The sequence below is a fragment of the Saimiri boliviensis genome, chromosome 6 (genome assembly GCF_048565385.1).
Source record: "Saimiri boliviensis isolate mSaiBol1 chromosome 6, mSaiBol1.pri, whole genome shotgun sequence".
Taxonomy (NCBI): Eukaryota; Metazoa; Chordata; class Mammalia; order Primates; family Cebidae; genus Saimiri; species Saimiri boliviensis.
Genome location: NC_133454.1, coordinates 123,258,725 through 123,286,718, shown reverse-complemented (window position 1 = coordinate 123,286,718; position 27,994 = coordinate 123,258,725). Strand labels below are relative to the sequence as shown.

At 55.8% G+C, this 27,994-nt stretch overlaps 2 protein-coding genes across 12 annotated transcripts in view; one reads left to right on the top strand and one right to left on the bottom strand.

Annotated features, from left to right (window-relative positions):
* Positions 1 to 314: 314 nt before the first annotated feature.
* Positions 315 to 5,649, top strand: RCOR2 (REST corepressor 2). Its single transcript, XM_003937634.4, is given in 13 exon segments — positions 315 to 1,088; positions 1,091 to 1,165; positions 1,884 to 1,940; positions 2,236 to 2,316; positions 2,538 to 2,590; positions 2,676 to 2,837; positions 2,951 to 3,075; positions 3,162 to 3,231; positions 3,317 to 3,532; positions 4,475 to 4,552; positions 4,690 to 4,747; positions 4,888 to 5,117; positions 5,244 to 5,649. Coding segments are annotated over 13 exon segments (1,569 nt in total). The 5' UTR covers positions 315 to 1,039; the 3' UTR covers positions 5,559 to 5,649.
* A 765-nt stretch (positions 5,650 to 6,414) lies between these two features.
* The window catches only part of MARK2 (microtubule affinity regulating kinase 2), a 73,858-nt gene continuing 52,278 nt past the window's right edge, over positions 6,415 to 27,994 (bottom strand). For 2 of the 11 annotated variants that reach the window (XM_010348209.3, XM_010348214.2), the window contains exons 2-19: positions 22,102 to 22,281; positions 21,804 to 21,857; positions 19,208 to 19,256; positions 18,815 to 18,880; positions 18,655 to 18,725; positions 18,379 to 18,435; positions 17,402 to 17,638; positions 16,832 to 16,951; positions 16,631 to 16,730; positions 16,441 to 16,553; positions 15,183 to 15,315; positions 14,731 to 14,912; positions 14,373 to 14,470; positions 13,390 to 13,551; positions 12,497 to 12,754; positions 11,353 to 11,379; positions 9,193 to 9,237; positions 6,415 to 8,570 (exon numbers count right to left, since the gene is read on the bottom strand). In XM_010348209.3, coding sequence (XP_010346511.1) covers positions 8,210 to 8,570; positions 9,193 to 9,237; positions 11,353 to 11,379; positions 12,497 to 12,754; positions 13,390 to 13,551; positions 14,373 to 14,470; positions 14,731 to 14,912; positions 15,183 to 15,315; positions 16,441 to 16,553; positions 16,631 to 16,730; positions 16,832 to 16,951; positions 17,402 to 17,638; positions 18,379 to 18,435; positions 18,655 to 18,725; positions 18,815 to 18,880; positions 19,208 to 19,256; positions 21,804 to 21,857; positions 22,102 to 22,281 — 2,313 coding nt within the window. In that variant the 3' untranslated portion in view covers positions 6,415 to 8,209. The remainder of the gene's footprint in view (positions 8,571 to 9,192; positions 9,238 to 11,352; positions 11,380 to 12,496; positions 12,755 to 13,389; positions 13,552 to 14,372; positions 14,471 to 14,730; positions 14,913 to 15,182; positions 15,316 to 16,440; positions 16,554 to 16,630; positions 16,731 to 16,831; positions 16,952 to 17,401; positions 17,639 to 18,378; positions 18,436 to 18,654; positions 18,726 to 18,814; positions 18,881 to 19,207; positions 19,257 to 21,803; positions 21,858 to 22,101; positions 22,282 to 27,994) is intronic. The other 9 variants (XM_010348212.3, XM_003937632.3, XM_010348210.3 and 6 more) reach the window with 8 other exon arrangements.

Below are 27,994 nucleotides of genomic sequence, written 5' to 3'. Positions count from 1 at the left end.
GCAGGCGGCAGTAACCCGAGCCCACTGGTGTGTGGTGCCGGTGTGTGCGTGGGTGGGGCTGACCCCTGGCTACTCCTGGGGGGCAGTGGGGTCTCCCCCAGGGGCAAGTCTGGGAGCCCAGGGATGCGAGGGGAGCCCCCGCAGCGGGACGCGCGGCCCTCCAGGGTCCTGATCCCACCCCCTGGAGGTCTGGCCCCGGTCCCTAGGCCCCGCCCCCCGGGCCCTCCCTCCCACCCCAGGGCCAGATGTTCAGCTGGCGGAGGCATCGGCTGGGGGAGGGGTGCTGAGGCCGCAGCCGGCACTACTTCCCTGCCAGCAGCTTCATTGTGTGCGCGAGGAGTGAGCGGCGGCGGAGAGCGGGCGAGCGAGCGAGCGGCAGCCCGAGCGCGGCGGGGAGAGCGAGCGCGCCGGGGAGGGTGCGAGGCGGCGCCCGCGGCTGCGCTCCGCCCGCCTCCCGGCAACTCTGCCCAGTGCCGCGCGCTGTGCGCGCCGTCCCGCCGCCGCCGCCGCCGCCGCCGCCGCCGGGGCCCCAGCCGGCTGCCGTCGCGGACAGGGGTCTGCTTGGGACACGGGTCCCCGCCCGAGGACTGGGGCATCCCGGGCGCAGCCGAGAGGCGCAGAGCCCGTGGGGGGCGCAGATTGCGCTGCAGCGCCCGGTCGCTGAACGGCGTGGGCAGGTGGGCGGTGGGATTCCTGGGCGCCCGGAGGACAGGGGGTCCCGACTTCTTCAGGAGAACCCCAATCCTAAGGGGCGTACAGAGCAGTCGCGCCTCAGCCGCACCGGACCTTGCGCTCATCCCTTGCGTCCCCCACTTCTGCAAACTTTTCTGACGCCCTGGCTCCTGGGGTCGCAGAGAGCGCCGTGGGGCTGCCCGGTGGGCTCCCACCCCGCTGGACCCTAGCCACGCTGACCTCCTGCCTCTCCTAACCTCAGTGGCGACCTCTCCAGGCCGGGCCGGGCACGGCACTCGGGGCGAGTGCCGCAACCACTGTCGCTCTCCCAAGGCTCCCGCGCCCCCCGGGGCAGCTGGGCGGGGTAATGCCCTCGGTGATGGAGAAGCCGAGCGCGGGCTCCGGGATCCTGTCCCGCAGCGGGCCAAGACGGTGCCCAACGGCGGACAGCCTCACTCGGAGGATGACAGCAGCGAGGAGGAGCACTCGCACGGTGAGCCCGGTGGCCTAGGGTTAAAGGCGCGCCGGCCTGGAGGGAGCGGAGTGGGGCGGGAGTGGGAGGAGCTGCAGACCACGAGCCTGATACCCCAATGGCTCCTGCCTCTCCGGGACTGAAGCCTCTGCCTTGCTTCTCCCCCTAGCCCAGGCTGCCGGCACAGCCAGTCTGGAACCTGGGCCCCTAGCTGCTGTGGAGGCGTCCTGCCGGCCCCTGCCCTGCCCTCAGCCCCTCAGGGACCGAGGCATCCCTCCCTTGCACAGAGTGGGTCCCTCATACCTTGCCACCTTGCAGGGGACTGAGGTCTGGCTGGAGCAGAGGCTGGAGAGACACCTCCACACGGAGCTGAGGCTCCTGCGGTGGGGAGGAGCCTTGGGGTCCTTGCAGGGCTGTGGTCCAGGTCCAGGGGCTGCCCTCCAACCCCCTCTCCCCTCCCCCAGCCGGAACAAAGCACTCTGCTTGGCCTGGGCTCTAAAACTGTCCTCTTGTCCACCCTCCAGCCCCAGTGGCCATGGCTGGAGAGGGTCTTTTCCTCTGCCAGCCCCTTCTGTGGCTGCAGGTAAATGAGGGGGACAATCAGGGAAAAGTGAGCCTGCTGGAAGGTGGGGCCTTGGGTGGTCAGGAAGGAGAACTCCAGGCCAGCCAGCTCCCCCGCCACATCCTCCCTCCCGCCTGCCCTCCCTGGAGTCCTGACTGCCTCCCCCTGGCTCCACAGACAGCATGATCCGCGTTGGAACCAATTACCAGGCCGTAATTCCGGAGTGCAAGCCTGGTGAGTGGCAGGACAGGCTGTGAAGTGGGGTAGGGGTGGAGGCCTGGGGCTTGGCCTGAAGCCCCACCTGGGGCACCCTTGGCTGGCTCCCCCTGGAAGGACAGGCTGGCAGGGGTGGGTGGCCCTGTGGCATGGTTAGCTTTCCTGCCCTGCCTTCCTGTCTGGGTCTCTGCCCCTCCTTCCCTTCTGGGCCTCACCGCCCAGGCCCCACTCCTCTGCTACCCTCTGGCATGGGTCCAGGCTTGTGCCACCAGGCTGATCTGAGCGTCTTCCCTCCTGCTCCTCGGCCTTTCAGAGAGCCCTGCACGCTACAGCAACAAGGAGCTGAAGGGGATGTTGGTGTGGTCACCCAACCACTGTGTGTCAGATGCCAAGCGTGAGTGGGCACAGCTCTGGGAGGTGGGGGCTTGGGTTCATCCCAGTTCCAGGCCACTCTTCCTCAGAAGGGGCTGGAGGCTGAGGCGTGTGTGGGTCCCACCCTTGCCCTGGGGCTGGTGTTGAGGGACCTGGCCGATGGGGGGTGGTCCTTTTCTGGACAGGCCTGGGTTAGGAGCTATAACCCCCTTCTCCAAGAGCCTGCCCCTCCTGCCCCTGCAGTTGACAAGTACATTGCGATGGCCAAGGAGAAGCATGGCTACAACATAGAGCAGGTTAGCCATGGTGCCCAGGGACTTGGGAGTGGGGCGGAATGTGCTGGGGGCAGCTAAGCCTGAACTGCCCCTTGTCCCGGGCCAGGCACTGGGCATGCTCCTGTGGCATAAGCACGATGTGGAGAAGTCACTGGCTGACCTGGCCAACTTCACTCCGTTCCCTGACGAGTGGACAGTAGAGGACAAGGTGCTGTTTGAACAGGCCTTTGGCTTCCACGGAAAGTGCTTCCAGCGGATCCAGCAGATGGTAAAGCCCTTCCGCTCCCACTCCCTGGCTCGCCTCAGCCCCTCCTTTCCGAAGAGCTTACCTGGGGCCCAGAGTCTTGGGTGGGCCCCAGCTTTTGGCGTTTTCTCCTCCAGCTGCCCGACAAGTTGATTCCCAGCCTGGTGAAATACTACTACTCTTGGAAGAAGACTCGCAGCCGAACTAGCGTGATGGACAGACAGGCCCGGCGGCTGGGGGGCCGAAAGGACAGAGAAGACAGGTGGGGGCAGGAGCAAGCACGGGGCAGGGGGCCAGGCACAGCTCCTGGCACCTGCCTCATTCCCTCCCTGGCCCCTGTGTCAGCAGTGATGAGCTCGAAGAGGGTCGAGGAGGTGTGAGTGAGGGAGAGCCTGATGCTGGAGACCCCAAGAGAGAGGTGAGCTCCCGGAACCTTCAGGCCCTGCCTGCCCTCGTCTCTCTCGGGCTCTGGACCACCTACCCGCTTCTCCTTTCACTGGCAGCCTCTGCCCTCTCGGCCCCTGAATGCACGCCCAGGCCCTGGGAAGAAGGAGGTCCAAGTGTCTCAGTACCGCCACCACCCTTTGCGAACCCGGCGTCGCCCACCCAAGGGCATGTACCTGAGTCCTGAGGGCCTCACGGCAGTGTCAGGAAGCCCGGACCTTGCCAACCTCACACTTCGAGGTCTTGACTCTCAACTCATCTCCCTCAAACGCCAGGTAGGGGCCTGGGAAACTAAGGGGCTATGCAGAGGGGGCATTTGGCACCTGGGAACTGAACTCTGGGGACAGCCAAGGTGTAAGGGAGATGATTCAGGGGCTGAGCCCCATCCTCTGAGACTCTGGGTAATGGGCATTCTTTTCGGGCCCTCTTTTAAAAACTGGTTTGGGCCGGGCGCGGTGGCTCAAGCCTGTAATCCCAGCACTTTGGGAGGCCGAGGCGGGTGGATCACGAGGTCGAGAGATCGAGACCATCCTGGTCAACGTGGTGAAACCCCGTCTCTACTAAAAATACAAAAAATTAGCTGAGCATGGTGGCGCGTGCCTGTAATCCCAGCTACTCGGGAGGCTGAGGCAGGAGAATTGCCTGAACCCAGGAGGCGGAGGTTGCGGTGAGCTGAGATCGCGCCATTGCACTCCAGCGTGGGTAACAAGAGCGAAACTCCGTCTCAAAAAAAAAAAAAAAAAAAAAAAAAAAATGGTCTGCAGGCCAGGTACGGTGGCTCACACTTTGGGAGGCCAAGGCGGGCGGATCACCCGAGGTCCAGAGTTCGAGACCGGCCTGGCCAACGTGGTGAAACCCCATCTCTACTAAAAATACAAAAATTAGTGGGGCGTGGTGGCGTGCGCCTGTAGTCCCAGCTACTCAGGAGGCTGAGGCAGGAGAATCGCTTTAACCTGGGAGGCAGAGGTTGCAGTGAGCCAAGATTCTGCCATTGCATTCTAGCTTGGGCAACAGAACGAGACTCCGCCTCAAAAATAAAATAAAATAAAATAAAATAAAATAAATAAAACCTGGTCTGCAGAAAGGGGAGAACTCCCTACTCGGTAGTTGTGCAGGGACAGTGGTGCTGCTGTCTGTGCAGAAGTAGGGCCCTGAGGGGCATGGTGGCCTGCCTGAGATGGGAAGTCTGACGTTCCTCCAATTCCTGGCCTTCCCAGGTACAGAGCATGAAGCAGACGAACAGCAGCCTGCGCCAAGCCCTGGAGGGCGGCATTGATCCACTCCGACCCCCGGAGGTATGGCGGCTCCTTAAGTTAGGGTGCAAAAGAGGGGTTCTCTCTAGAGGTAGAGCAGAAAGAGTACTGCTTGGGGAGCAAGGCTGCCTTGTGCACAGTTTTGAGTCTAAAGAATATGTGTCTTCCTTGCTTTCCAGGCCAACACCAAATTCAACTCCCGCTGGACCACGGATGAGCAGCTTTTGGCTGTCCAAGGTGGGTTAAACTGTGGTGAGAAGAGAGGACTGCAGAAATCTATCTCCCCACCCTCCAAGGAGCGTGGGGCAGAGGGAAAGGGTCAGGGAAGTAACTAGTTCTAAGGGGTATTGACACTGCTGCCCTTTTGACCCTTGCAGCCATCCGTAGGTATGGCAAAGACTTTGGGGCTATTGCAGAGGTGATTGGGAACAAGACTCTGACCCAGGTGAAGACCTTCTTTGTGAGCTACCGGCGCCGCTTCAATCTGGAGGAGGTGCTGCAGGAATGGGAGGCTGAGCAGGATGGGGCCCCTGGAGCCCCAGTCCCCATGGAGGAGGCTAGGAGAGGGGCTCCCTTGCCAGCCCCAGCCCTAGAGGAAGATGATGAGGTGAGAAGGGGATGAGAGAAAACCCTCAGAGAGGAGAGGAGAGGCGAGGCGAGGTGCTACCTCAGTCCTTAGACTTGGTTGAGGCGGGGAAGAACCTGGCTTCTTACTCTTTTTTTCTCCCCTCAGGTCCAGATTACATCGGTCTCCACGTCTGTGCCCCGATCAGTGCCCCCTGTGCCACCCCCCCCTCCACCTCCCACTTCACTGTCTCAGCCGCCTCCACTGCTGAGGCCACCTTTACCCACGGCTCCCACTCTGCTCCGACAGCCACCCCCACTGCAGCAGGGCCGCTTCCTCCAGCCCCGGCTGGCCCCCAACCAACCCCCACCACCTCTCATCCGCCCCGCTCTGGCTGCCTCCCGCCACAGTGCCCGACCTGGCCCTCAGCCCCCACCCACCCTGATTGGAGCCCCTCTGGAGCCCCCAGCGCCCTCACTCTGAGCCCTGAGGTCCTCCACCAACCACAGGCTCCAGGACCCGTTTGCTGGATATCCCCGGGCATCTCTCGTGTCGCTGAGGACAGAAGGGACTAGGGCTCTTGCCGGGTCTTTCCAAGACCCAGAGCTGCCGACAGCCCGGCCCGGACCTGTGGGTTCTGCATGTGTTCCTGGCAGCTGGCCCTGTCTCCCAGGGGCCATGGCCGGGGCTCAGGGGCCTTTGAGCTGGCCTGAGGGCACTTTTGCTTCCTGGCTGGGACTGGAATGGCTGCCTCCTAGTCTGTTGGGGCTTGGCCTCTGGGCCCTGCCCTTTCTGTGTGGGGGGTAGTGACCTTAGCGTGGGGGTGGGGAGAGGACAGTTGGGTGTGCTGGCTGTCCTCATTCCTCTTTCCCTTCTTTTAGCAATAAGTCTGGGGTGAGGTGGGGAGGGAGGCTGCAGGGGGGAGGTGGGCAGAGGGGCCTTACAGCAGCAGAGGCTGGAAGGGAAGCTCTGTCTTTAGGGCCAGCTGCGAAGTGCTGAGGAGCTGAGGGTGCCCACCAGGACCACCTTCCAGAAGCTTGGAGAAATGGGGGTTGGGAACTTATGCAGACGTGGATTTATTTTTCAACATTTTTTAAAAATTAAAAATAAATAAATAAATAAACCCTCCTAAGCTTACTGAGTTTTCTTTCCCTTTCGGTGTAAGGGCCCTGGGCTTTGCCTCCTGTCTGTGCCGACGGTGGGTGGGGAGCTGGGCCCACCCAGCACTGGCCCCAGACAGGAATCAAGTCTCTCCTGCAAGGCAGGCGGGCTGGGCCACATCTTGCCCACAGGGGACTGGGTCCCTGCCTGGCTGGGAGAAGAAACAGGAGGAGGCAGCTCAGATTCCAAACATTCTCTTTATTACGTGTTTGATCCAGAGGAGAAACTAAGTGCAGGGTTGGGGAGGAGGGGGCTAGATGGGGAGGGGCCACCTTGCCTGGGTGCCCCGGGCCCCTACCCCCTTTGGGAGCCAAGCCATGCCCTCCCGGCCCCCTCAGAGCACCCGGGCTGTTCCATAGGGCAGGAGGGGGGAGGGGAGGGAGGGGAGCCCTTGGTCTGAGCCGCAGTAGGAGTGTGGGGCAGGAGGGCTGAGGTTGGCTAGGCCCCTTCCTAGGACGCAAGGGCTCGACTTAATCGCTGAGCCTGGCCTGGGAGCGGGGGTGGGGTGGGGGGGTGATGAAGAGGGGTGGAGTCATCATAAATCAAAAAAAATAATAATAAAATAATAAAATAAAAAATAAAACCCATCACAAAAAAAAATGTACAACTCAGGTGAGGGTAGAGGCAGCCTCTGCACAGGACTCCCTCCCCCAATTTCTCAAGAACAGAAACAGCAGAGAAATAAATTAAGGGATGCCGTGGCCACCACCAGCCAAGCGCCCAAAACCACGCCCACGCCCACGCCCACGCCGGCCACTGAGGGTAGCAAGCTGGGAGTTGCTTTGCCTATCCGTCCCCCACCCGGTGGAGGGCAGATGCTCCTGGCCCTGCTGCCCAACCCAGCCTTCTGCCAGGTGGCCCTGGAGGCCCTGGGCAGTGTCTCCTGAGAGGAGGGGCGACAGTGTCAGGAAGAAAAGGCAAAGCTGAGAGATGAGAGTGGTGAGGGAAGTCACTGCTATGGAGAGAGCTGGTGCCCAGATTAATGCCAATGAAGGGGAAGCCAATGGGGAGAGGAAGGGTGAGGGGGCTGTGCTTTCAGACAAAGGCTCCCCCATCACACAGTGCCCAGCAGCCTGGCTCTGGAGACCAACAGCCCAAGCGGCCCCCTGGGGACCGAGGAGCCAATCTGCCCTGCAGTCCCCTCCCCACTCCCAGCCCTGGGGTCAGCCCCTCCTTCTACCCGGGAGGGGTGGGAGAAGATGGCACAGACTTTGAGGAGGGAACACACGTCCCCACAGCAGCTTGTGGAAGGAAATGCCCAGCTCTGGGAAGGAGGGGCAGAGGGTACAGTGTGGAGGGAGGCGGAGCCTCAAGCTGGCTCTCCAGCCTCAGCAGCCCGGAGCAGCCCCCCGCCCACCCCGCCCCGCTGCCCAGGCCTCCAGCCCAGGGGCTTGAGGTCAGGGGAAGGCCACCTCTGGTGGTTTGCTTGGAGGGGAAGGAGGGAGGAGAGGGGAGAAGCCCACAGTGGGCCTGGCGGAGGGCCTGACGGGAGCTCCACCACTCTTGCCTGAGAGTGTTCCAGCCCTGAGCCACCCTCCCGGGAAACCCCACAGATCCAGTCTCGACTGTCCCAATGGGGCAGGGAGGAAAGGTGGCCGCTGGGATTTTTTTTTTTTTTCTTTTTTCTTTTTGGTAATAAAAAATTTCTTGGTTTAGGCGAAATACTCTGTGCAACCGCAGTACCGAGGGGGAGCCCTGCCCCCCCATCCACCCTCCCCTTCCTTTGCCTCCAGTGGGGGAGAGGGGAAGGGGGAATCTCTGGGCAGGGGTGAATGTGGGGGGTGTGGAGAACCATCTCCCACCCCCCACAAACATGGAAAAGAAAACTGAGAAGGGCCAGGGAGGGAAGAAGTGCCAGCAGGGGAGACACACCAATCCATCGCTGCAGTCTCACCCAGGTGGGGTGGGGCGGCGCGGCGGCCGGCAGCACGTCCAGCTGGCCCGCCCCCGCCGCCCCCGCTCCTGGCAGCCTGTTAAAGCTTCAGCTCGTTGGCTATTTTGGAGGCAATGTTTTTGAAGGCCATGGAGGTGCCCGATATCCGCTTAAATCGAACCCCGTTGAGCGAGAGCCGCGGCAGTTTGCACACCTCCATCTCCCACTGCACGAAGTCCTCGTGGCCCGGCGTGCCGTGCATGCACAGCAGCATGTACTTCTCGTGCAGCTCGCTCTGGCAGCTGTTCGCGTCCAGCACCTTGCGGATCTCCCGCATCATCTCGTTGGGCTCCATGGAGCTCGTGGTCTTCATACTCCACGTGAAGCGGAGAGAGCGGGGCTTGGCCTCCCGAAATTCTTCCTTTTCTTTGTCGTTGCCTCCACTGCCCACTACGTGAGGTCTGTGGAGAGGGCAGAGGCAGGCGTCACGGGGGCGGGCTGCGGCACCCAACCCCCACAGAGCCACCCTGGCAGACAGCCCGAGACCAGAGAGGAGAGCGGGAGGGAGCAGGAGCAGGAGCAGCGAGGTGCGGCCCGGCCTGAGGGGTCGGAGGAAGGGAGTCCTCCATCCCCATCTCTCAGGACAGCGAAGGGGAGGAGAAGCCAGCCTTGAGCAGGGAGCGGGGTCAGGGAAGACACCAGTGCCCTCAACAGCGCAAGCACAGGCTGTCTCTCCAGAAAGGAGCCTCGGAGCACCGGCTGGAGGGGAAGGGTGGGGAGGGGGAGGAGGAGTAGTCCAGGGGGAGGAAGAGGAGGGGAGTAGTCCAGGGCGAGGAATCTGTAGACCCGACCACCCGACCCAGAACTCAGACTTCCAGAATATACCAGACCTGAGAAGGGCCCATAACTCCTGCAACTGGGTTTGGGAAGGGGAAACTCTCTGAGGAAAGGGAGGCCCCAGAGGGTAGGGACAGGGCAGAACCACGGGAGGAAGAGCCAAGTGGCAGAAGGAAGAGAGGAGCAGGAGGCTTGTGGCAAGCCCGGTGGCCCGGGCAGGGCCAGTGCTGGCTCCAGCCCTCTCACCTGAGCGTCTCCACTCGGTCTTTGCTTTCAGGTTCATTCAGGTTCCTCAAGAAACAGAGCGAGGGATAGTTTAGTGCTGGGATCTCTCGCTCCTTCCGCCGCCACAGACCCAGATGAGAGTGGGTCTGGGGAGGTGCCACTAGTGAGTGGGCAGGACCCGAGCCCAGGGCCCTCTGCCCATCTCCCGGCAGGCCAGCAGGGCTCTGCAGCACCTCACACTGGCGGCTCCACCATTCCTTTCCAGCAGGGAGCCCAGCACATGGGCCTGTCCCTCCCCACACTCCCAGATCTGTGCAGGGTGCCAGGGAGAAGGAGCCTCTGCTCCGGGGGAGGAGGGGGCGTGGCTGTACACGCACTCGCGCTGAGCACACTGAGCACACGGCCCCGCACGAGGCTGCTCCCCCACAGCCAGGGCTCATGTGCTGTTCTAGGGGTTGTGGGTGTGAGTGGGTTTTTGGAGCCACACGCTAGGGTCTCAGGACTGCAGTCCTTTTGGAGGAAAGGGGCTACAATGCTTTGGATCTCTGTGAGGGAGGGGCCGGGGCCATGTAGAGGCCTGTCAGGAGGCTCAGAGCGCCCAGGCCTGGGTCTGCATGGTGAATGCCAGCTGCTGAGTGGAAAAGGCCGCCTCCTCCAACCTTTCTCAACTCCCCTACCTGCCGGCCTGCCAGGCCATCTGCTCATAAACAAGGAGGATGGGGGCGGGTGGGGCAGGGCAGACACCTTGGGAGGGTGGGTGGGGAAGAGGTCTGGCCCCGCTGAGCGGCTTCTCCAGCTCCTGGCTGAAAGATGGGTGTCTGGAGCTAGGAAATTGGGGATTGCAGAGGAGGGGGGATGTGAGAGGAGGGAGAAAGAGCAGCAGCAGCACATAGAAATAAACAGGAAGACACAACCAACATGGGGGTGCACACAAGCGCACTGCGAGCAGGGAGCCCGACTGTGCAAGGAAGGCACCTCCCTGCTCTCTCCAGACCCCCTGCGGGGCAGCCCCCTGCTGGGCTCCTTGAGGCAGCAGCCAGCCATGCAGTCAAGAGCTGGGTGGGAGGAGGAGGGGATGGGGAAAGCCTGAAGACCCTGTCTGGACAGTTCCTCCGTCAGCAGTGCCTGCCAGGCGTCCAGCCCCAGCGTAGGGCCTCAGCAGACAGCACCCGGGAACCCGAACTCTCAACCTGACCCCTGGTCTTCAGCTTGGTGTTTGGTCCCTGAGGCCTGAAGAGAGGATGAGCATAAGGCCATCAGGGAGAGAGCCAGGATGGGGCCCATGAAGGGAGACCCATAGTAAGGGTGCAGAGATTGCCAGCTGTTTTGCTAGGGCTTGGGGTAGAATGGTTCCTGCCCCAGAATGTTCCAGCTGCTGGCACTTTGGAAGGGACAGGCCGTATCTCCAGAAAACAGCCTAGAGGAGAAGAGGCTTGATTTATCCAGATGCTGCTGGTGGCAGAGGTGCTGGGGCAGAGGTGTTGGGGGTGCGGGGGGAGGTTGGCCTAGGTCTGCAGGAGCTGCCAGGAGGGGGTGCTGTGCTCCATTTGTGAGACAAAAGCTCCTTAGGTCTGGAGGAGTCCCACTGAAACCTTGGGGCCCCAGGGTCCCCGTAGTGTCTCCAAAGTTCTGCCATCCCATAGGCCATGGGGAAGAGGTCACACAGCTCTGAAGTTCAGGAAGCCCAGAAGACAACAAAGGAGAAACCATCCCAGATGCGCCTGTAACCCTGGAGCTTCCTCACAGCGCATGCACATGACAGGGAAAGAGCCAGAAAAGGATCCCAACACTTGTGACCAAAACCTGGGGTGAGGGGGAGTGGGGGTGGGGTGGGTGAGAGGAGACAATCTTAAAGGGAGGCTTCCCTGAGACGGTCTCCCCTTACTTGAGGACAGGCGTAACTGTGGGCCCAAGGAAGGACCCTCATTTTAAAAGCCTATTTGCCCAGAGTAGGGCAATGTGGCCTCAGCCCTGCCTGTTCACACTGGGGGCATGGAGGGCAGGCCTTGTGCCGATGCCCACTCAGAGGGAGTCTTCATCCCTTTAAGATGGCAGAGAGAAGAGGGCCACACAGACTTGGTTAAGCAGATGGAGGAGAGTAAGAGCCAGGAAAGGGGAGTTAGTGATGGAGGCAGGACGCAGGACACAGACACACACACACACAGCGGGCTCAACGCCTACCTTCTGGCAAACCTGAAAGACAGATTTCTAAAAAAACAAACAAAAAAAAAGACAAAATAAAAAAAGAAATAAAATAAAAAAAAAAAAAACAACAAGACGGTATGTGGATAAGCAGGTGGGGAGTGGGCTTTACAGGTTCAAGGGTCATCCCATTTTTGGAAGAGCCGCTCAGCGAGACAAGAGCCCCAGGCCTCCAGACCTGCCCTCCCTCTCTGCAGCCTCACACCTGCATTCTGGGGCTTGGACCGGGACAAGAGCCCCAGGCCTCCAGAACTGCCCTCCTTCTCTGCAGCCTCACACCTGCATTCTGGGGCTTGGGCTGGACAGTGGATTTGGCTCCAGTGGAGTGGAGTGAAACGCAGGGAAGGGCAGCACGCCTGCTCTCTCAAGGCCCCTGCTGCTTCTTGAGTTGCTACTCCAAGGTGGGGACAAGAATGGGTGGGATGGGGACGCGGAGAATCTCAGAAGTCAGCCAGATGGCTGGATGTACTTCAAGCTGCCCCTCTGTGGGGGTGAGGTGCGCAGGTATGAGAAACCCCATGAAGAGACCCATACCCTGGGTCCAACAGAGGAAAGCCTCGGCACATCACAGCTAGGTTGGGGAGGAGGCCACTGTGGGCCCTCGCCACTGATTTCATTTATAGGTTTCACCCTAAGAAACCCTGGGTGGAAGAGCATGGCTGCGCCTGCAGCCAGACAGAACCAACCAGGGGGAGAGGTGGTCAAAGGGGCAAGAGACCAGGACAAAATTTTCCTTGCTGGCCCCAGCCTGGCTCATGCCTCATGACTTTGCAGCTGCGTCACCAAATATAAGTTTCCATGGGAACCCAGGAGAGAAGGGGGGGCTTTTATTTTAGCATCTGAGTTCACACTCTCCTAGAGAGGAGGCGGCATCGGCCATCTGCTTGGGGCCAGAGAATGAGGGGTGCCTGTGGGGAGTTGGGGAGAGGCCTAAGAGGGGCGGGGCTGGGCATGGGCACATAAGGAGTTGACAAAGACCCAATTTCTTGTGCTTCCTGAAGCCTCTTCTAACCCCAAGACCCAATACAGGCACAGAGTGTCCCAAACCCAACCCCCAACACCCACCCAATCAAGTAGGAAGGCCTGGCCTAAGCCTCTCTGCCACCCAAAGCTCCGTGCTTACCTGCGTACAAACTTGGAGGTGAACTTGCTGAAGATGCTCCCAGAGGCCCCCCGCCGGCCCTGGCTGTGGCCAGAGGGAGAGGCTGGGGTCACACCATAGGGCAAATTCTGCTGGTCCCGCACCTGTCGGAGCTGCCCAGCGTGGAAGGTGCTTCGGCTGGACACACCCCGGGGGAAATTAGTTCGGTCTGGGGCTCCACCACTGCTGCTGATGTTGTGGGCGGAGGGGGAGGCGACAGGGACACGCTGGGGGGCTGTGCTGTGGGAAGAGAAGTGGGGTTGAGGGGGAGGCATTAGGGTACAGGACAGCCATCATCACTGGGCACCTGGACACCCTGTGGTGGGGACAGGGAAGGGGATGCTCGGGCAGAGGCAGCCATCACGAGGACACAGAAGGAAGGGTGTGACTACTGAGGACACTGGTGAGAAGGAAGTCTTGTGGAAGTGGAAGGAGATGGTTTGGGAGGGAGGGAGGCAAGGAAGGACCCACGTATGGAGTGTGGTTCAGGCTGGAGAGAGCGGACTCCCTGGGAGCCAGGCAGACTGGACCCTTAAGGGGACAACGGGGACCAACCCTCAAGGATTGAGTCCCTGTGATGCTGACTATCCCCAGGGTCCCTAAGGAAACCCAGGAAGGTTCAGAACAAAAAGGTTTCCCTTTGGAGCCTAAGACAGCTTCCTGCATACCTGTTCTGAGAGGGAGGACTGGAAAAGAGGGGCATTAACGCTCTTTTTTGTTCCCTCCACTTCCTGGCCGCAGGGGACAGACCCATTTCTTGTGGCTAAGATGACAAGAACAGAGCAGGACCCCCAAGTGGGAAGAAGAATTTGCTGGGGTGAGGGGATAGGGTGGGCTGAGGGCAGTGGGTGCACCAGCTGCCCCAGCACACTTGCCTGGGCCGCGGCACCTCACAGTTACTCTCCGTGGGGGGCAGCCCAGAGGCCTTGTTGGGGTGCACGGAGGCCGACATGGATTTCTGGTGCTGGCGGGGCCGGGCCGCAGAGACTGCGGCAGAAGCGGAAGCCGTGGAGGCCCGGGACCCTGGCATGGTTAGGCTAGGAGACAAAAGCAGCGGAGAGGCCCGTGTTAGGGGTGAGTGAGGGTGGGAGGCCTGGATTAGGAAGCAAGGGTGGGGAAGGGCCAGCGCTGGGGAGCTCCGGCAGGGGAGAGGTCAGGCCTGGGCAGCAGCGGGAAGCAAGTCAGAACTCAGGAATGAGGGGCTGGCAAGTGGAGGTGAGGTCGGGAAGCAGCAAGGTAAGCCAGAGCCTGGGAAGAGGAAACCGGAAATGAAGGAGAGCAGATGAGGGGTCGCTGCCGCCAGGCTGCACTGGCCTCCTAAGAATTCTAAGAACAGGAGAGTTTCTTCTGCATAAAGAGTGGGGTGCTGCTAAGGGGAAACTTTCATAAACTCAGAAGAGGTAAAGCCAGGAATGCAACACCAAGAAATGCTGATGGTTAAGGCTGGGGAGCTCTGGTCTCTTGGGGATGGCTGGAGTTGCCCTCTGTATGTACACCCCTAAGATGGGCATCTCTTGGTTCTGCCCTGAGCTGGGACCCCCAATACAAGGCCTTCGGTGCTCATGTCTAGAGAAGGGCAGCTGCTGTGCGCTGGCTGTGGCCAAGAAGCGAGTGTGCAGCTGAGATGGCCACGGTCAGCCCCACACTTGGCAAACTGCAAGAAGCAGTCAGAGGAAGATGGGGAGGAGGCGATGGCGTGGAATAAGGGAGGGGAAAGCTGGACTGGACACAGCCAGGATGGAACTCCAGGGAGCAGGGAGCAATGTGCTGGCAGGATAGGAGACGGTGCTGCTGACAGACATCACCCTGTGAGACGTGGCTCCTAGGGAGCGGGGCAGGCAGGGCCCGGGTCTCTCACCTGTCTTTGCCATTCTGGATGGAGGCCTGGCCGAGGCTGGCCCGCTCCAAAAGTGGGGAATTCCTGCTTCGATTTGTGCTGGTGGAGAGGACGCTGTTCTGTGGGGAATAAAGGGCAAGCATTCCATCAGAAAACCAAAGTGGTCTACAGCCACGTTCTTCCCTTCCTCTCCCTTCCACCTGAAGCAGACAGTGGTAGGTTAAGGAAGGGATTCTGCTTTCACTCCTGGGAGCGTGGCTTCCTACTGTAAGCGGAAGCGGCAGCCAAAGGGAACAGAGTCGGAATTAAGAGATGAGCTGCCTGGAGAGGGCAGGCCCCACCACAGGCAGGAAGGAGAGGGGTGGGGGGTGTGGCTCACCGTGGAGGGGGTGGGGGTGGTCTTCTTCCTGTCCAGGCCAGGCAGGGGGCTGGCAGGCACCTTGGCCGTGCTGCTAGCTTTCCGCCCCGACTCCCGGTCCTCCTCGGGCCGCTTATTTTCTGCGTTGTTACTCTGAGTCTTCTTAGAGTAAGAATTAGAGGTGGGAATGGCAGGACCAGCTGCTGGGCCAGAGGGAGGGTGGGAATGGGTAAGGCCAAGGGGCCCGCTGAGCACCAGTCCCATGCGTGGTCATCTCCTACAGGTCCGGCCAACAACCCAGCAAGCCGCCATTCCACAGAGGCGAGGGAAGGGAAGTCACTTGCCCACAGCCATGTTACTAATAAGTGGCTGAACCAGGACTGAAACTTAGCTGTGTTACCCAAGACCCCACAGAACCTGGGGCTTCTCCAGAGAGGGGTGAGTCCCCACCTACAACTCCCAAAAGCATTTACCCTGGTCGCTGAAGCGCCGCTGCTTGGGGTTGGCTGACACGCTGCGCTGTACCTTGTGGGATGGGGATGGGGCGCTGCTATTGGTCAGATCAGCTGAAGGCCGGGGCTTCAAGGTGATGGTGTCACCTTCCAGCTGAAAGAAACAGAAAACAGCTTCAAGAAGGTGGCTTCAAGAGAGGGCAGAAGTCACGTGGAGATCCTTAAGGATGGACACATTTACACCTACCACCCTCTCTCGCAACACTCACACACCCCAGGATCATACCAGACACCCACTTGCAAGACCAATACATCCCCCTTCACCCTGGAGACACATGCTCTGACACGCACACTGACCAACAGCCAATATGCCCCTGAAAGACTCCCCACCCTCAGAGAGGAGTACATATGGCCACACACCTGGAGGCAGACATCCACAAGAACACATGTCCAGACTCAGAGACCACTCCCCTCAACATAGAGCAATATGGGCCTGTACCAAGTGTTACCAGGTGCCTCTGAAGGAGCAGGGCGGGGAGGCTGGGGGCTCATATGGGGACACACAGATGATGAACAAAACCCAAATGGGCAGAAGAACAATGACAAAGTCTCCAGATCCACAGACAGGAAGATGGACACACATGCACACAGATACATACACCCAGATGTAAGCACTAGACAGAAGCAACAGACTCAATAGCCAGGCATGGTGGCGCGTGCCTGTAATCCCAGCTACTTAGGAGGCTGAGGCAGGAGAATCGCTTGAACCCGGAAGGCGGAGGCTGCAGTGAGCCAAGATCCCGCCATTGCACTCAGCCTGGGCAACAAGAGCGAAACTCCATCGCGAAAAAAAAAAAAAGGAGCGGCAGCAACAGACTCAAGCTTCCCATAAGACAGACACAGAGACCCACACACACACACACACCCACCCAGAAATGTACACTTCCAGATACAGAAAGAGACACAAAGATATCTAGATCAACACAGAAGTGCTAGCCGATGACCTAGACACATCTAATCAACGCAGACTAACCCAGATCAACTTGCCTATACTGAAACCCTGACCCAGTCCCAGACCCTACCAGCTTTCTATTAATTCACTCGTGGAGATCAGTGAATGGGCCAGTGGACCTTAGACACCAAAGCTGAAGCTTCAAATTGTTGAGCAGAGAGCACACCTACTCAGAGATGAGCTTCTATTCTAAACAGGTGTCAGAAGCTTGGGGTGCTACTGGAAGTGAGGCTGGCCAGGTCAGAGAATGGAGCAGGGAGCACACACCTCGGAACTCTTGTAGCCCAGGAGCAGATAGGTGGCCATCACCTCGTTGTATCTCTGGCCCACCAGTGAGTCCTGGATCTCTTCCCGTGTATAACCCATGGACACCATCAGCTCTGCAGAGGGGGACATATAGTTAAGACTGGCCTCAACTCCTAGGAGAGCTTAACCTCACAGCCCAGCACAGCCTCACCTGTCCGCCGGGGGTCCTTGTAGTCAGGGAGTGGCTCCACGTAAGGCTTTAGTTCATCATCTTCGTGACCCACATTCATCCATCGATCTTTCATGATTTGCTGGGGAGCACAGAGAAGAAAAAGGGAAGGGGGAAGAAACTCAGCTGGAAAGTGTCTGTGGGGACCCCAGGCCCTCCTACCAGCTGGGCTCCACCGCTCACCTCTAAAGTGCCTCTCTTGCTGGGATTAAGAATGAGAAATTTCTTAAGCAGGTTTTCACAGTCCGTGGACATGTAGAATGGAATACGGTATTTTCCCCTCAGTACCCGTTCCCGCAGCTCCTGTAGGAGGATCCAGGGTTAGAAAATTTAAATCACCCCAAGGCCAAAGGAAGAAACCTCATATCCAGGATCCTTAGAGCTGAAGCCTGGCCAAGCAGACACAAATGAAGTATGGAAGAAGGCAGACAGGCTGGGACAAGACACCTCACCAGAGAGGCAAGTGAAATCAAATACCCTCCTCGTACCCTCTAACTTGACCAGTCCGAGGCCTGCAATCCGGAGTGCCTTGGGGGATGAACACACACACAACTTATCCCATCTTTCGAGAAAGGAACTGAGGTTATTCATTCCCAGGTGCAGAAGGCCTTTGACTGCTGCTACCTCAGCAAGCCCTTCTCTGAAGCTTTGGCTCAGGACAAATGTAGACAGGTGGCAAAGGCGGGAGGTCAGGGCTAAGACCAGAGGCCGAGAGGAAATGAAAAGCAATAAAAAGCTTGCACTTCACTCCACCTTGAGGTTCTGTCCATCAAAAGGCAGGGATCCGCTGACCAGTGTATAGAGGATAACTCCTAGGCTCCACACATCCACCTCGGGTCCATCATATTTTTTGCCCTGGAAGAGTTCTGGGGCAGCATAAGGGGGACTGCCACAGAAGGTGTCCAGCTTGTTCCCAAAGGTGAATTCATTGCTGAAGCCAAAGTCTGCAATCTTGATGTTCATGTCAGCATCCAAGAGCAAGTTTTCTGCCTGGGAGGTAAGATGGAAAACATGAGGGAAGAAGTGAAACAGACTAAGGCCTTGGGCAGGAAGTTGCTGAGGGCAATGGGAGAACAAATGGGAAGTCATCTTCAGTCTCAGAACTTTCTCCACTAATTTCAGGGCAGGGCTTCAATCAGCGTGCAGGCTGGGCAGGAGGATGGCAGCGTAGGCCACTCCTCACACGGGCAGCCGTGAGAGACTGGGATCGGAAGGCCCAGAGATGCTGTGCGCCTTGCAAAGCTTCAGCATCAGGCCCAGGTTAATCAAATCATGTCTGTGAGGACTTGGCAGCCAAAAGACTCACAGGTGTCCTCAAACTTGAGCATCTTGGTAATGGAGATGGTATATGCGTGCGTGCCTGCAAAGCAGCTGGGATACAGCTGTGGAACTTTCAGCACTCTTCCCTGGGTCAGCTACCAGGTTGCCTGAAAGACCGAAAAAGCCTGGAGTGTGCCTGCCTTGCCTGGCAGCACTGAAGGGTGATGTGCCGGGAGGTGAAATGGCAGAGGCCCCCTGCTCACAGGCTGGAGTGGAACCCGAGGTCCAGCCGCAAGGTCTCTATCAGAAGCAGCCCTAGGGGTTTTCTGGTCATCTCAAAAAAACAAATGAAAGCCTGGAGTTTCCTGGAAGACTCAGGGCCTGATGGTTATTGATGATTTTATCATGGAGAACCAAGAGGGAACAACCCAGCCCCCACTTAAAGGCACAAAGAGAAGTGCATGCCTTACCTTTAGGTCTCTATGAACAATAAACTTCTGGTGACAGTACTGCACAGCAGACACTATCTGAAAGGAAGGAAGAAGGGTTAACCCAGGGGCGCCTGAGGGTGGGCCATGGGGCCTGGCAAAGCAGTGACCCTGTGACCTGGTGCTAAGCTGCCACACAGATAAGCAGAGCCCAAAGTACCCTCCAAGGGCCACTTACAGACAGGCAGCTTATGCTTACATGTCAAACCCCAAAAGGCAGAGGTCAGGCCCAGAGCCTGTGGAGGGAGTCACACCTACCTGGCGGAATTTGGCTCGAGCCTCTTTTTCTTTCATCCTGCCGTGAGCCACTAGGTAATCAAATACCTCTCCTGTAAGAGACCAGGCAGGGACCTCAGTCTGAGCTGGCTGGAGGCGGAAGAAGTAGGGGCACAAGAGGAAGAGGCAGTTCCACACCTACCGCCACTAGCGTACTCCATGACAAGGTAGAGCGTTTTCTCAGTCTCAATCACTTCAAATAATTTAACTACAAGAGAAAAGGCCAAGCCTTAAGTCAAGAAGCAGCAGGGGCCACACATTGCTCTCCAACATGTCCAGGAGCATCCTAGGGACGAAAGTCTCCCCTCCTTTCAGGATCTCCCACTCCCAAGAACAAGCTCCTCTCAGGCCAGCCAAACTACTAAGGACAACCCAGTGTGTCAGAAGGGGAGATGGATTTTGAGCTGAGCTTCCCCAGAGGACTCCTTGAAGACTGCAGACTCCAAAAGGCAGTGCATCTTGGAGAGAAGATGACAAGCTGGAAAGCAGAGCCTTGCTGTTGGGGAAGAAGAGAGAAATGACAATGTATGCTCACCTATGTTGGGATGATTCAAAACCTTCATTATTCTTACTTCGCGGAATAGCTGGAAGATAAAATACCAGGGTCATGCATGCTCAACTTGCTCCCCTCAGGTCCCTCCAAACAGAGCTCCTGCTGGGATTTTTTTCCCCAAAAAAACCAAAACCAGGCAGGGAAAAGAAAATAGGGTGGTTGTCTAGCTCATGCATGGCCTTCCCCGTGGCTGGGAAGTCAGGGAAGCTGGAGGAGGGCTGCTGTGGAGACTTGCTACCCGGCATGGCATCAGGATGAGCCAGCCATGCCCTCTGCTGCGTCTACCAAATCCAGCCCCAAAACAGCGGGCGGGTTTTGGCTGGGTGCCTCTACTGGAGGGAGTGTGAACCCATGTGCGTGAATATTCAGAACCTGAGCCACTGCCTCAGTTCAGTGACAGCATACACCCCAGCTTGGTCTGTGTAAAGGGGTGGCAGAGCACCAGAAAGGGACCCCATCATTTTCTCATTTACGGCAGTCGGAGGGCTCTGTTCTAGGGGATAGGCCTTCAGGGTGGTGATAGAAGAAGCCACTCCTATATATAGCTGATGCCAATTTTAATCAAATCCACCTCCACACACTCACGCTCTCTTTGTGAAACAAAACCAGGGGCTCCAAACCATGTATTTCCATAAAGAAAGATGACAGAAATGAACTCCTTCCCCTCTGCGGGGGCCAGAGAACTGGAGGTGGGGCTTTTTGAAATTCCAGGCCTCATCACTTGCACAAAGAAGAGAACTAGTTTTTGTTGTTGTTTTATCAGGGGCTTAGGGGAAGCCCTACTTCAAGATATGGTTTATGGAATAAAGGGAATACATTTGTTTCCCCTTTAATGATGCCTTAGAGCTCCTGATCTAGAAAGGAAAAGAAGAGGCTTTCCAATCTTCAGGAACCCGATGTTGACCTTACCCTTTATTAGAGCCTAGGTTTTTCTTTCTTTTTTCTTTTTTTGAGACAGAGTCTTGCTTTGTTGCCAGGCTCCAGGTTGGAGTGGCGCGATCCCAGCTCACTGCAAGCTCCACCTGCCGGGTTCAAGCAATTCTCCTGCCTCAGCCTCCCGAGTAGCTGGGACTACAGGTGCACACCACCACACCCGGCTAATTATTGTATTTTTAGTAGAGACGGGGTTTCACCATGTTGGCCAGGGTTGTCTCAATCTCTTGACCTCGTGATCCGCCCACCTTGGCCTCCCAAAGTGCTGGGATTACAGACGTGAGCCACCGCACGTGGCCAGAGCCTAGGTTTTTCTTACTTTCTTCCCTGGTCCAACAGATATTTTGGATGAAGAGGCAAAAAGCCTGGATACCACCCTCTGGGGGAGTCATGGAGAGCAGCACTGAAATGGCGCCAGTGGTGGCTACCAGGGCTTCTTCCCCTGAGGGTGCTCACCTGGCATGAAAGTGGCATTCTTCTGGGAGAACTTGGGGTTTTCTGGGCTCGTCTAGACCCCTGAGGGAGCTAGATTCTTCAATATTCATTTTTTAGGAATCATTGCTGGGATCACATTTTTGGTCAGAATCAGACTAGCTTTAGTAACAGTCTCAAAAGGTTTTGAAAATGGCTCTATTTGTCTGGTGTTGGTGCCTTCCAGAGAGTCAGGAAGAATTAGGGAGAAAAACAAGGCTGGGAATAGGATGGCTTGGTGGACTGGTGAATATTATGATGGCAGGCTAGACTGCTCCCAAGACCAAATGCACACCCCACGCTGACTTCTGCTTCTGTGGGGTTGGAGCCAGTATGTCATGAGCAGCCCTTTTTTCCTTCCCCCTGGAAAGCTCCAAGCAGGGATGTCCTGGTGATGACAGGGATGCTTCCATTGAACTGAAGAACCCTTGAAGGGATTGTAGCATAACAATAAATAGGAAACACCTTGGTTCTAGCTGTTTGCACATCAGGGGAACAACTCATCCACTCTAATTCCATAAGCGTTGCCTCAACAACAATCCTCAACCCCTACTCCGAAGGTTCCCAGTATCACTGTGTCTGACTTTGTTAGCACAAATCATGCCTTCTCCTAACTCAACTACCAGAATGTTTATGGAGAAAATATCTGATTTGCCACAAGATGAACAGAACTAGGTTTTGTTCAGAAAATCTAAGCCGGAGCTCATTCTCTAAAAAATAGCTGGCACAGAACCCAGCGCAGGTTCCCTGCTTCCTCCTATCCTTGTATTTCTAAAGCCACTCCCCTGGACCACTCCAGATCTTGAAGAAGCTGCATGTGTTTCTAGTAGTGGCTACAAACATGTGTTTTTGCATAGGGCTGGCCACAAGCCAGAAGATACCAAGATGCAGGAAATGGGTCAGACAGGTAGGCCAAGGGGCTGGGAATGGACAGAAAGACTTCAGAAGAGCCAGTGCCTGTGGCCAGGAAACCCACTCAGGAGGAGTCCCCACAGAGGATCCAACTAAAGCCCTGAAGGTAGCAGAGCCATGGGAGGGAAGGGTGGGAGGGGGTGGTGAGTGAAACGGCCAGAAAATTTAAACCGGGAATTCAAGAGAAGGTCTAAATGGGGTCACTAGATCACTGACCCCAGAAGAGAGGTTTAGAAAGGGACAGGAGGGGCCATGTGCTTACTTTCTGGAGGCTGGAGGAGTTCAGCTGAGTCTTGTCAATGATCTTCACAGCTACCTAAGCATGAGACAAAAAAGCCCCAAATCACTTCTTTGACCAGGCGGAAACCAGGACTCTAATCTACTTCCTCCTTTCTATTTCCCACTGCTTTTCATCCCACAGCTTTTTGCACCCTATTTTATCTCAGATCTCATTTCTCTTGAATAAACAAGAGGTTGGCTACAGTAGCAGTCCCATCATCACCTGCTGGAGTGTCAACCAGGGTGGAAGGTCCTGCCATGTCCCCAGCTCTACTGCTCACCTCCTTCCCAGTCAGGATGTGTCGGGCCAACTTCACCTTGGCAAAGTTACCCTTGCCAATGGTCTTGAGGAGCCGATAGTTTCCAATGTGGGGCTGTTCATCAGCAGAGGTGGCTGAGTTGCGGCCCCGAAGCATATTGGACTTACTGCTGGGCTTGGAGTCAAGGTGTCCCAACGTGGGCTGCAGGGTGGAAACAGAGATACCATTACATGCCACCCTTCCAGTCCCCTAAACCCTTGCCCTCAGCTGTCTGCAAAACACGTAAGGAATGAGGGTGGGGGGCAAACTCCAGGGGGCTGGTAGGCATGTGAAGAGTCAAAGGGCAGGAGAAGAAAGGAGAGGGGACTGAGATGACAGCCAGTCTTCATTCCAAAGGAGCATATCATAAGGTCTGGTGCCCAGGTCCCGTGGGTGGCAAAGCTCAGGAGCAGAGCAGTCCCACCACTGGCTCTCTGAACCTTGCCTGGCAACACAATAACTCCTCTGCCTTAGGACAGAGAGCCAGTACCCTGCTTCCCTCTGTGCTGCTTGTGCACACTGGGAGAAGACTGCATCTCAAAGTCACGGCAGCAACATGGTCAGAACTGTTTTGACACCCTCATTGCCACCAAAACTTACATGAACCTTTATTATTTATCATTTATTTACTGTCTCACCCAGTGAGAAGGGAAGCACATGAAAGCAGGCATATATTCTTTATTCACATAAATACATCCCAGCACTCAGAGAGACTGGCTTATGTTTGCTGCTCAATGAATACTTGTACAATGAATGAACTGAACGACTGGGTCTGAGCAAGGCAGCATTCTGGCCTGCTCTGCCCTCCTGGCTCGAATGAGGGCATGAGGAAGCAGGAGCTACAATGACCAGCACTCACCAGGCATATAAACATAATATAGGTTGAATATCCTTTATCCAAAATGCTTAGGACCAGAAACTTTTCAGATTTCGGACTGTTTTGGATTTTGGAATATCTGCATATACATAATGAGATATCTAAGGAATGGGTCCCAAGTGTAAACATGAAAGCCATTTATTTTTCATGTATACCTTATATACATGGCCTGAAGGTAATTTCATAAATTTTAAAATAATTTTGTGCATGAAACAAAACCTGTCACATGGGGTGACGTGTAGAATTTTCCACTTGTGGCATCATGCTGGCACTCAGAAAGTTTAGATTTTGGACCATTTTGGCTTTTGGATTACAGATGTTCAACCTGTATGAAATGGGTATGGTCTGGACAAAAAGTATACATCCACGTGAAGATGTGTACATTCCTCTAAGTGCTAAACACAGAATGACTGTGAGCCAGCAATTCCGCTCCTCAGTATATACACAAGAAATGAAAACAGAAATCCACACAAAAACCTGTAACCAAGGTTCAGAGCAGCACAATCCATAAGTCAAAAAGTGGAAACAATTCAAATGCCCGTTAACTGGATGAATGGATAAACAAATGCGGCATATCCATATCGGGGAATACTGGTTGGCAGTAAAAAGAATATATGCTACAACACAGAGGAAACTTGAAAACAATGTTGAGTAAACAAAGCTGGTCATAAAGAACCACATATTGTATGATTCCATTTATATGAAATGCCCAGAACAGACAAATCTATAGAGACAGAAAGGATAGTGGTTGCTGAGAAGGATGGGGGGAATTTGAGGGTGACTAAGGAGTGTGGGGTTTCTTTTTGGGGTAATGAAAATGTCTAAAATTGATTGTGGTGATGGATATACAACTGTGAATTTAATAAAAGCCACTGATTTACACTTAAAATGGATAAACTGTATGATATGTGAATTATCTCTCACTAAAACTGTTCACAGAGTCTGGGCTAGGCAAGGTGCTCATGCCTCTAATTCCGGGACTTGAGGAGACTGAAGCAGGAGGATCACTTGATGCCAGCAACTCAAGAACAGCCTGGGCAACGTAGGGAGACTCTGTCTCTACAAAAAATGAAGAAAACCAGGTGTGGTAGCACACACCTGTAGTCCCAGCTGCTCTGGAGGATGAGGTGGGAGGATCACTTGAACCCAGGAGGAGTTCGAGGCTGCAGCCAGCCATGAGAGTGCCACTGCACTCCAGCCTGGGTAACAGAGCGAGACCCTGCCTCAAACAAACAAACAAAAAACGGGCAGAGTCTGGTCTAACTCCTGTTTAGAGCCCTGATTATGTCTCACAAAGAACATCTGGTGCAACTGCTCCAGCATACTGCAACAAAGCATGAGGCCAGAGCCTCATCCCAGAATCATCCAGAGCTGTCTTGGAAACTTCAAGGAAACAGTTTGGAGGGCAGTAGGGTGACCAGAGGAGTGTGAGTCAAAGTTCTTCCTTTCATGGCCCCTGTTGGCTGTAAGTGAAGCACTCAAAAACCACAAAGAAAAAGAATGACTTGCTACTACCCGAGGAACTGTCCAGCGTTCCTAGGCAAGCAGCTTATTAGCCCACCCAGATGCTTTTCAGGCAGAAATGACAGTAACAACTAAGTACAGTATCCTGATTCTGACATTGTGCCCACGTAGGCCTTTGCATAGTAGCTGCAAGCTGTCTTCTGGTGAACTGTTAGACCAGATCCCAGAAACACGTAGGGTTGGAACTTGGAGGAGGAAGAGCCCATGCATCTGGTTAGATGTTTGACGGGGGACAATCCTCACATCCCAGAAGAGGTCCTTTTAACTTCCTTCCTTCTCTCTTCCTCACCAACCTCTGCATCTCCACGAAGCCCCCCAGCCCTTACTGTCTGCTCATTCCAGCCTGCAGAGCTCTCTGGTGCTCTGTTCACACACCCTGCAGTTCACCTAAGCCTGGTTGATCCTCAAACAGTGTTTGCTAGACAAGCAGATTTTTGAATACCTGTTTTTTTCCCGTCCAAAGGAACTTTAGCGTTCACACCCCTCAAAGAGAAGAGCATTTCTAGGCCCTGCTGGCACCTGATTGGGCCAGTCTCCTGAAGGATACCCTCGGCCCGTCCAGCAGGGTACTGAAAGCCTGGCCTCCTTGGCTACCTTTTTCTGAGCCCCATCCTCCCTGAAAGTGCTGCTAGACTGCCTCTCACCCGACCCAGTCTGCCTAGGGAGCAATGAACAGGAAAAACCTTCCTTCTGCCCCAACTCCTATGAGAGGAAGATGGGTGGGAAAGTTTCCTGGGCAACCTCTAGTTAAACTTTTAATTTTTTTTTTTTTTTTTTTTTTGGTCTTACTTCCCTATACCCAGGTCAGATGACACCTCCTAAGTTTCTTGTCACTCCCCTTTTCTATGAGGATACAAGCCCAAGACAGCAGGAAGCATGACAGTCTCTAAGTTCTCAAAATCCAGAACAGGGATTTAGCACCTACCTGGCACTTGGGCCTTCTGCCCCTCTGAAACCAAATCTGGGCATCCCATGCCCATCCTAAGCTCTGCTCTGCCCATCCCTGTTGGTGAACAGAGGGGCTGGTGTGCATGGTACAGCAGGTCAGCATTCCTTGCCTGGCCCTGTGGCATGCTGGGCCTCAGGGGCTTAAGCACCACAAGCAAGACTGTGCCATTCATTCTCTTCCTTTCTGGTTAAGACTGTAGATGTCGGAGACAAACTGCCAGGTTTCAAATCCTAAATCTGCCACCTACTCAGCACATATTAACTTTATTATTCGCATCAACGTCATCAAGCCAGGTGCAGTGGCTCATGCCTTTACAGGCAGCACTTAGGGACTGCAGAGGCAGGAGGATAGCTTGAGCCCAAGAGTTTGAGACCTGCCATTCACAAAAAGGAAAAAAAAAAAAAAGACAGTATATTTTTAAAAGGCAATATAGCAAGACCCCGTTCACGAAAAGGGAAAAAAAAAAAAAAACCCAAAAGAAAACAAGTGTCACATGAACATTGTCAAGAGGGAGGTGAGATTATTACAAACGAGGAAAAGAACTACCCAAAAGACCTGCAGCCAATATTGTGGCACATCTGTGCCAGGCTGCGATCTTGAGAACGCTGCAGTCCAACAGAACAGGTTCAAGTCCCGGTTCCCCCACCTACAAGCTTTAATTTTTTTAATCTGTAAAGTCGCTATAAACCTTCCCTACTTTACCCAGGTAGATGAGAGAACACACGTAAAAGGCCTTATCCAATGTTCAGTAAGAGCAACCATTAAGTCCCTAAATACTACTGCCCGCCAATCCAGAAGTCTCATTGTGAACAACCTTCCGTAGCGAAGTGGAGCCTGCTAAGCCAGCTACAGCCTAGCTGGAGGCTGAGGAGATGCTAGGGGCCTTTCTGCAGAGGGGGCCAGGCTGAGTGCCCACTCTCCTCCAGACCTGCTGAAATGCCACACTCCCTCAGCCTGCTGCTAGCCCACACCAGCACCTCTAGCCTTCAAAAGAGGGAAGAAGGGGAGTCAGGAACTCAAGACAGGGTCACTGTGAAGCACTGGTCCCACGCTGGGTATCTAGGACAGGGAAAGAGAGGAGGTTCTGCTTGTTCAGGAGCCAGGGAAGCAACAAGCACTGGTGTTTGCTCTTTGATCCCCTGCTCCAAAGTCACCAACTCTCTTTTCAGGACTGAACCACCCAACTCACAGGACACTCCAAGTGCTCAATCCTTCCTTTACCCCCCACCCTCTCTACTATGCTGTAAGATGTTTCCCACAGCGGGGATGTGAGCCAGCGTAAGGAGGCAAGCCATTGGGAGGAAGCAGAGAAAGGAGAAAGGGAATAGAGAGGAGAAAGTCTCCAAGAAGTGCTTCTTGGGCCAAGGCCCAAGTGAGGCAACTTCCTCACCTGGGTGCTTCCCTGAGGGATGAAGAGGTGAAAGTGAGCAGGGGCTACTATGGAGACAGAGTTTCCCTTTTGTGGTTCTGGCTACACCATTCAGCTTGGCCCTGGGTCTCACCAACAGGATGTCGGACTGAGGATTAGCTGCCCTACTGGGCCAACTCCACAGGACCTGGTGAAAGCCATGCTCTCCCCTGCACCACCATCCTCCCTGCTCATAGTAAGATGTGGCACACGAGGCACTCCCAAAGCTCTGGCCTACGTCACACCCCAGGCAGGCCCTAAAGGATGGAGGAGGTCTGTCAAGAATAGCCCCAATGGCTCTCAAGCAGCCTTTAGAAAGAATAAGGGGTCACCCTGCAAGGCAGTTATTTGGAACCAAAAGGCAGACCAACCAGTTACTAAGCAGGCCTGACTCAGAAATAGGGCTGAAACAGCTTTGGGTTCTGCTACTGAGAGGAAGAGAGAAGGCAGGACATGGAGGAGAAAAGAAAGACAGTTTCACATCCACTGGATCTGCCAGAGCCCTTCTGTCTGGGATCTCAGACTCGGTAGGTGTGTTGCCAGCTCGCCCGGAAGACAGCCTCCACCCCAAGAGGCCTGGCGCTGACTCAGGTAGGCAGGGCTCCCTGCCCTAATGCTGGAGGCACCTACCAACCCATGGAGCAGCTCTGGGGCTCTGCAATCAGGGTAGGCCTCAAGTATCCTTTGGCTTCCCAAGGGCTGGGGAGGGGCCAAACTGGGAGGGGTGATACTCCCTGGCCAGAAGCAGAGTAAGCCGGGCACTATGGAGTCAAAGGAGAAAAGTGTCCCTTGGGCACCAGCCCTCACCAATGGCCCCAGATCCTAGGCTCCCCCTCACTGTAGCACCGGAGCATCATCCCTGAGGCCTCAGGCCTCTGCCTCCCACCAGCCCCTCCTCATCCACTTGTCCAGCTGCTTGTTCTCAGGGGAGACTCTTCTGGTATGGGCCCCCTCTTCCTTTTCTAGTCAATGCCTCTTCCACATCTGGACACCCTTCCCATGAATATTATTATGCTGGACTCAGGAATGGCACCACTTAGCAACTCTCTAAGATCCTATGTTTGAGGTGAGAGGGAAGAAAGAGGAGGAGGCAATCCTCAAATGAAAAAGGGAAGAA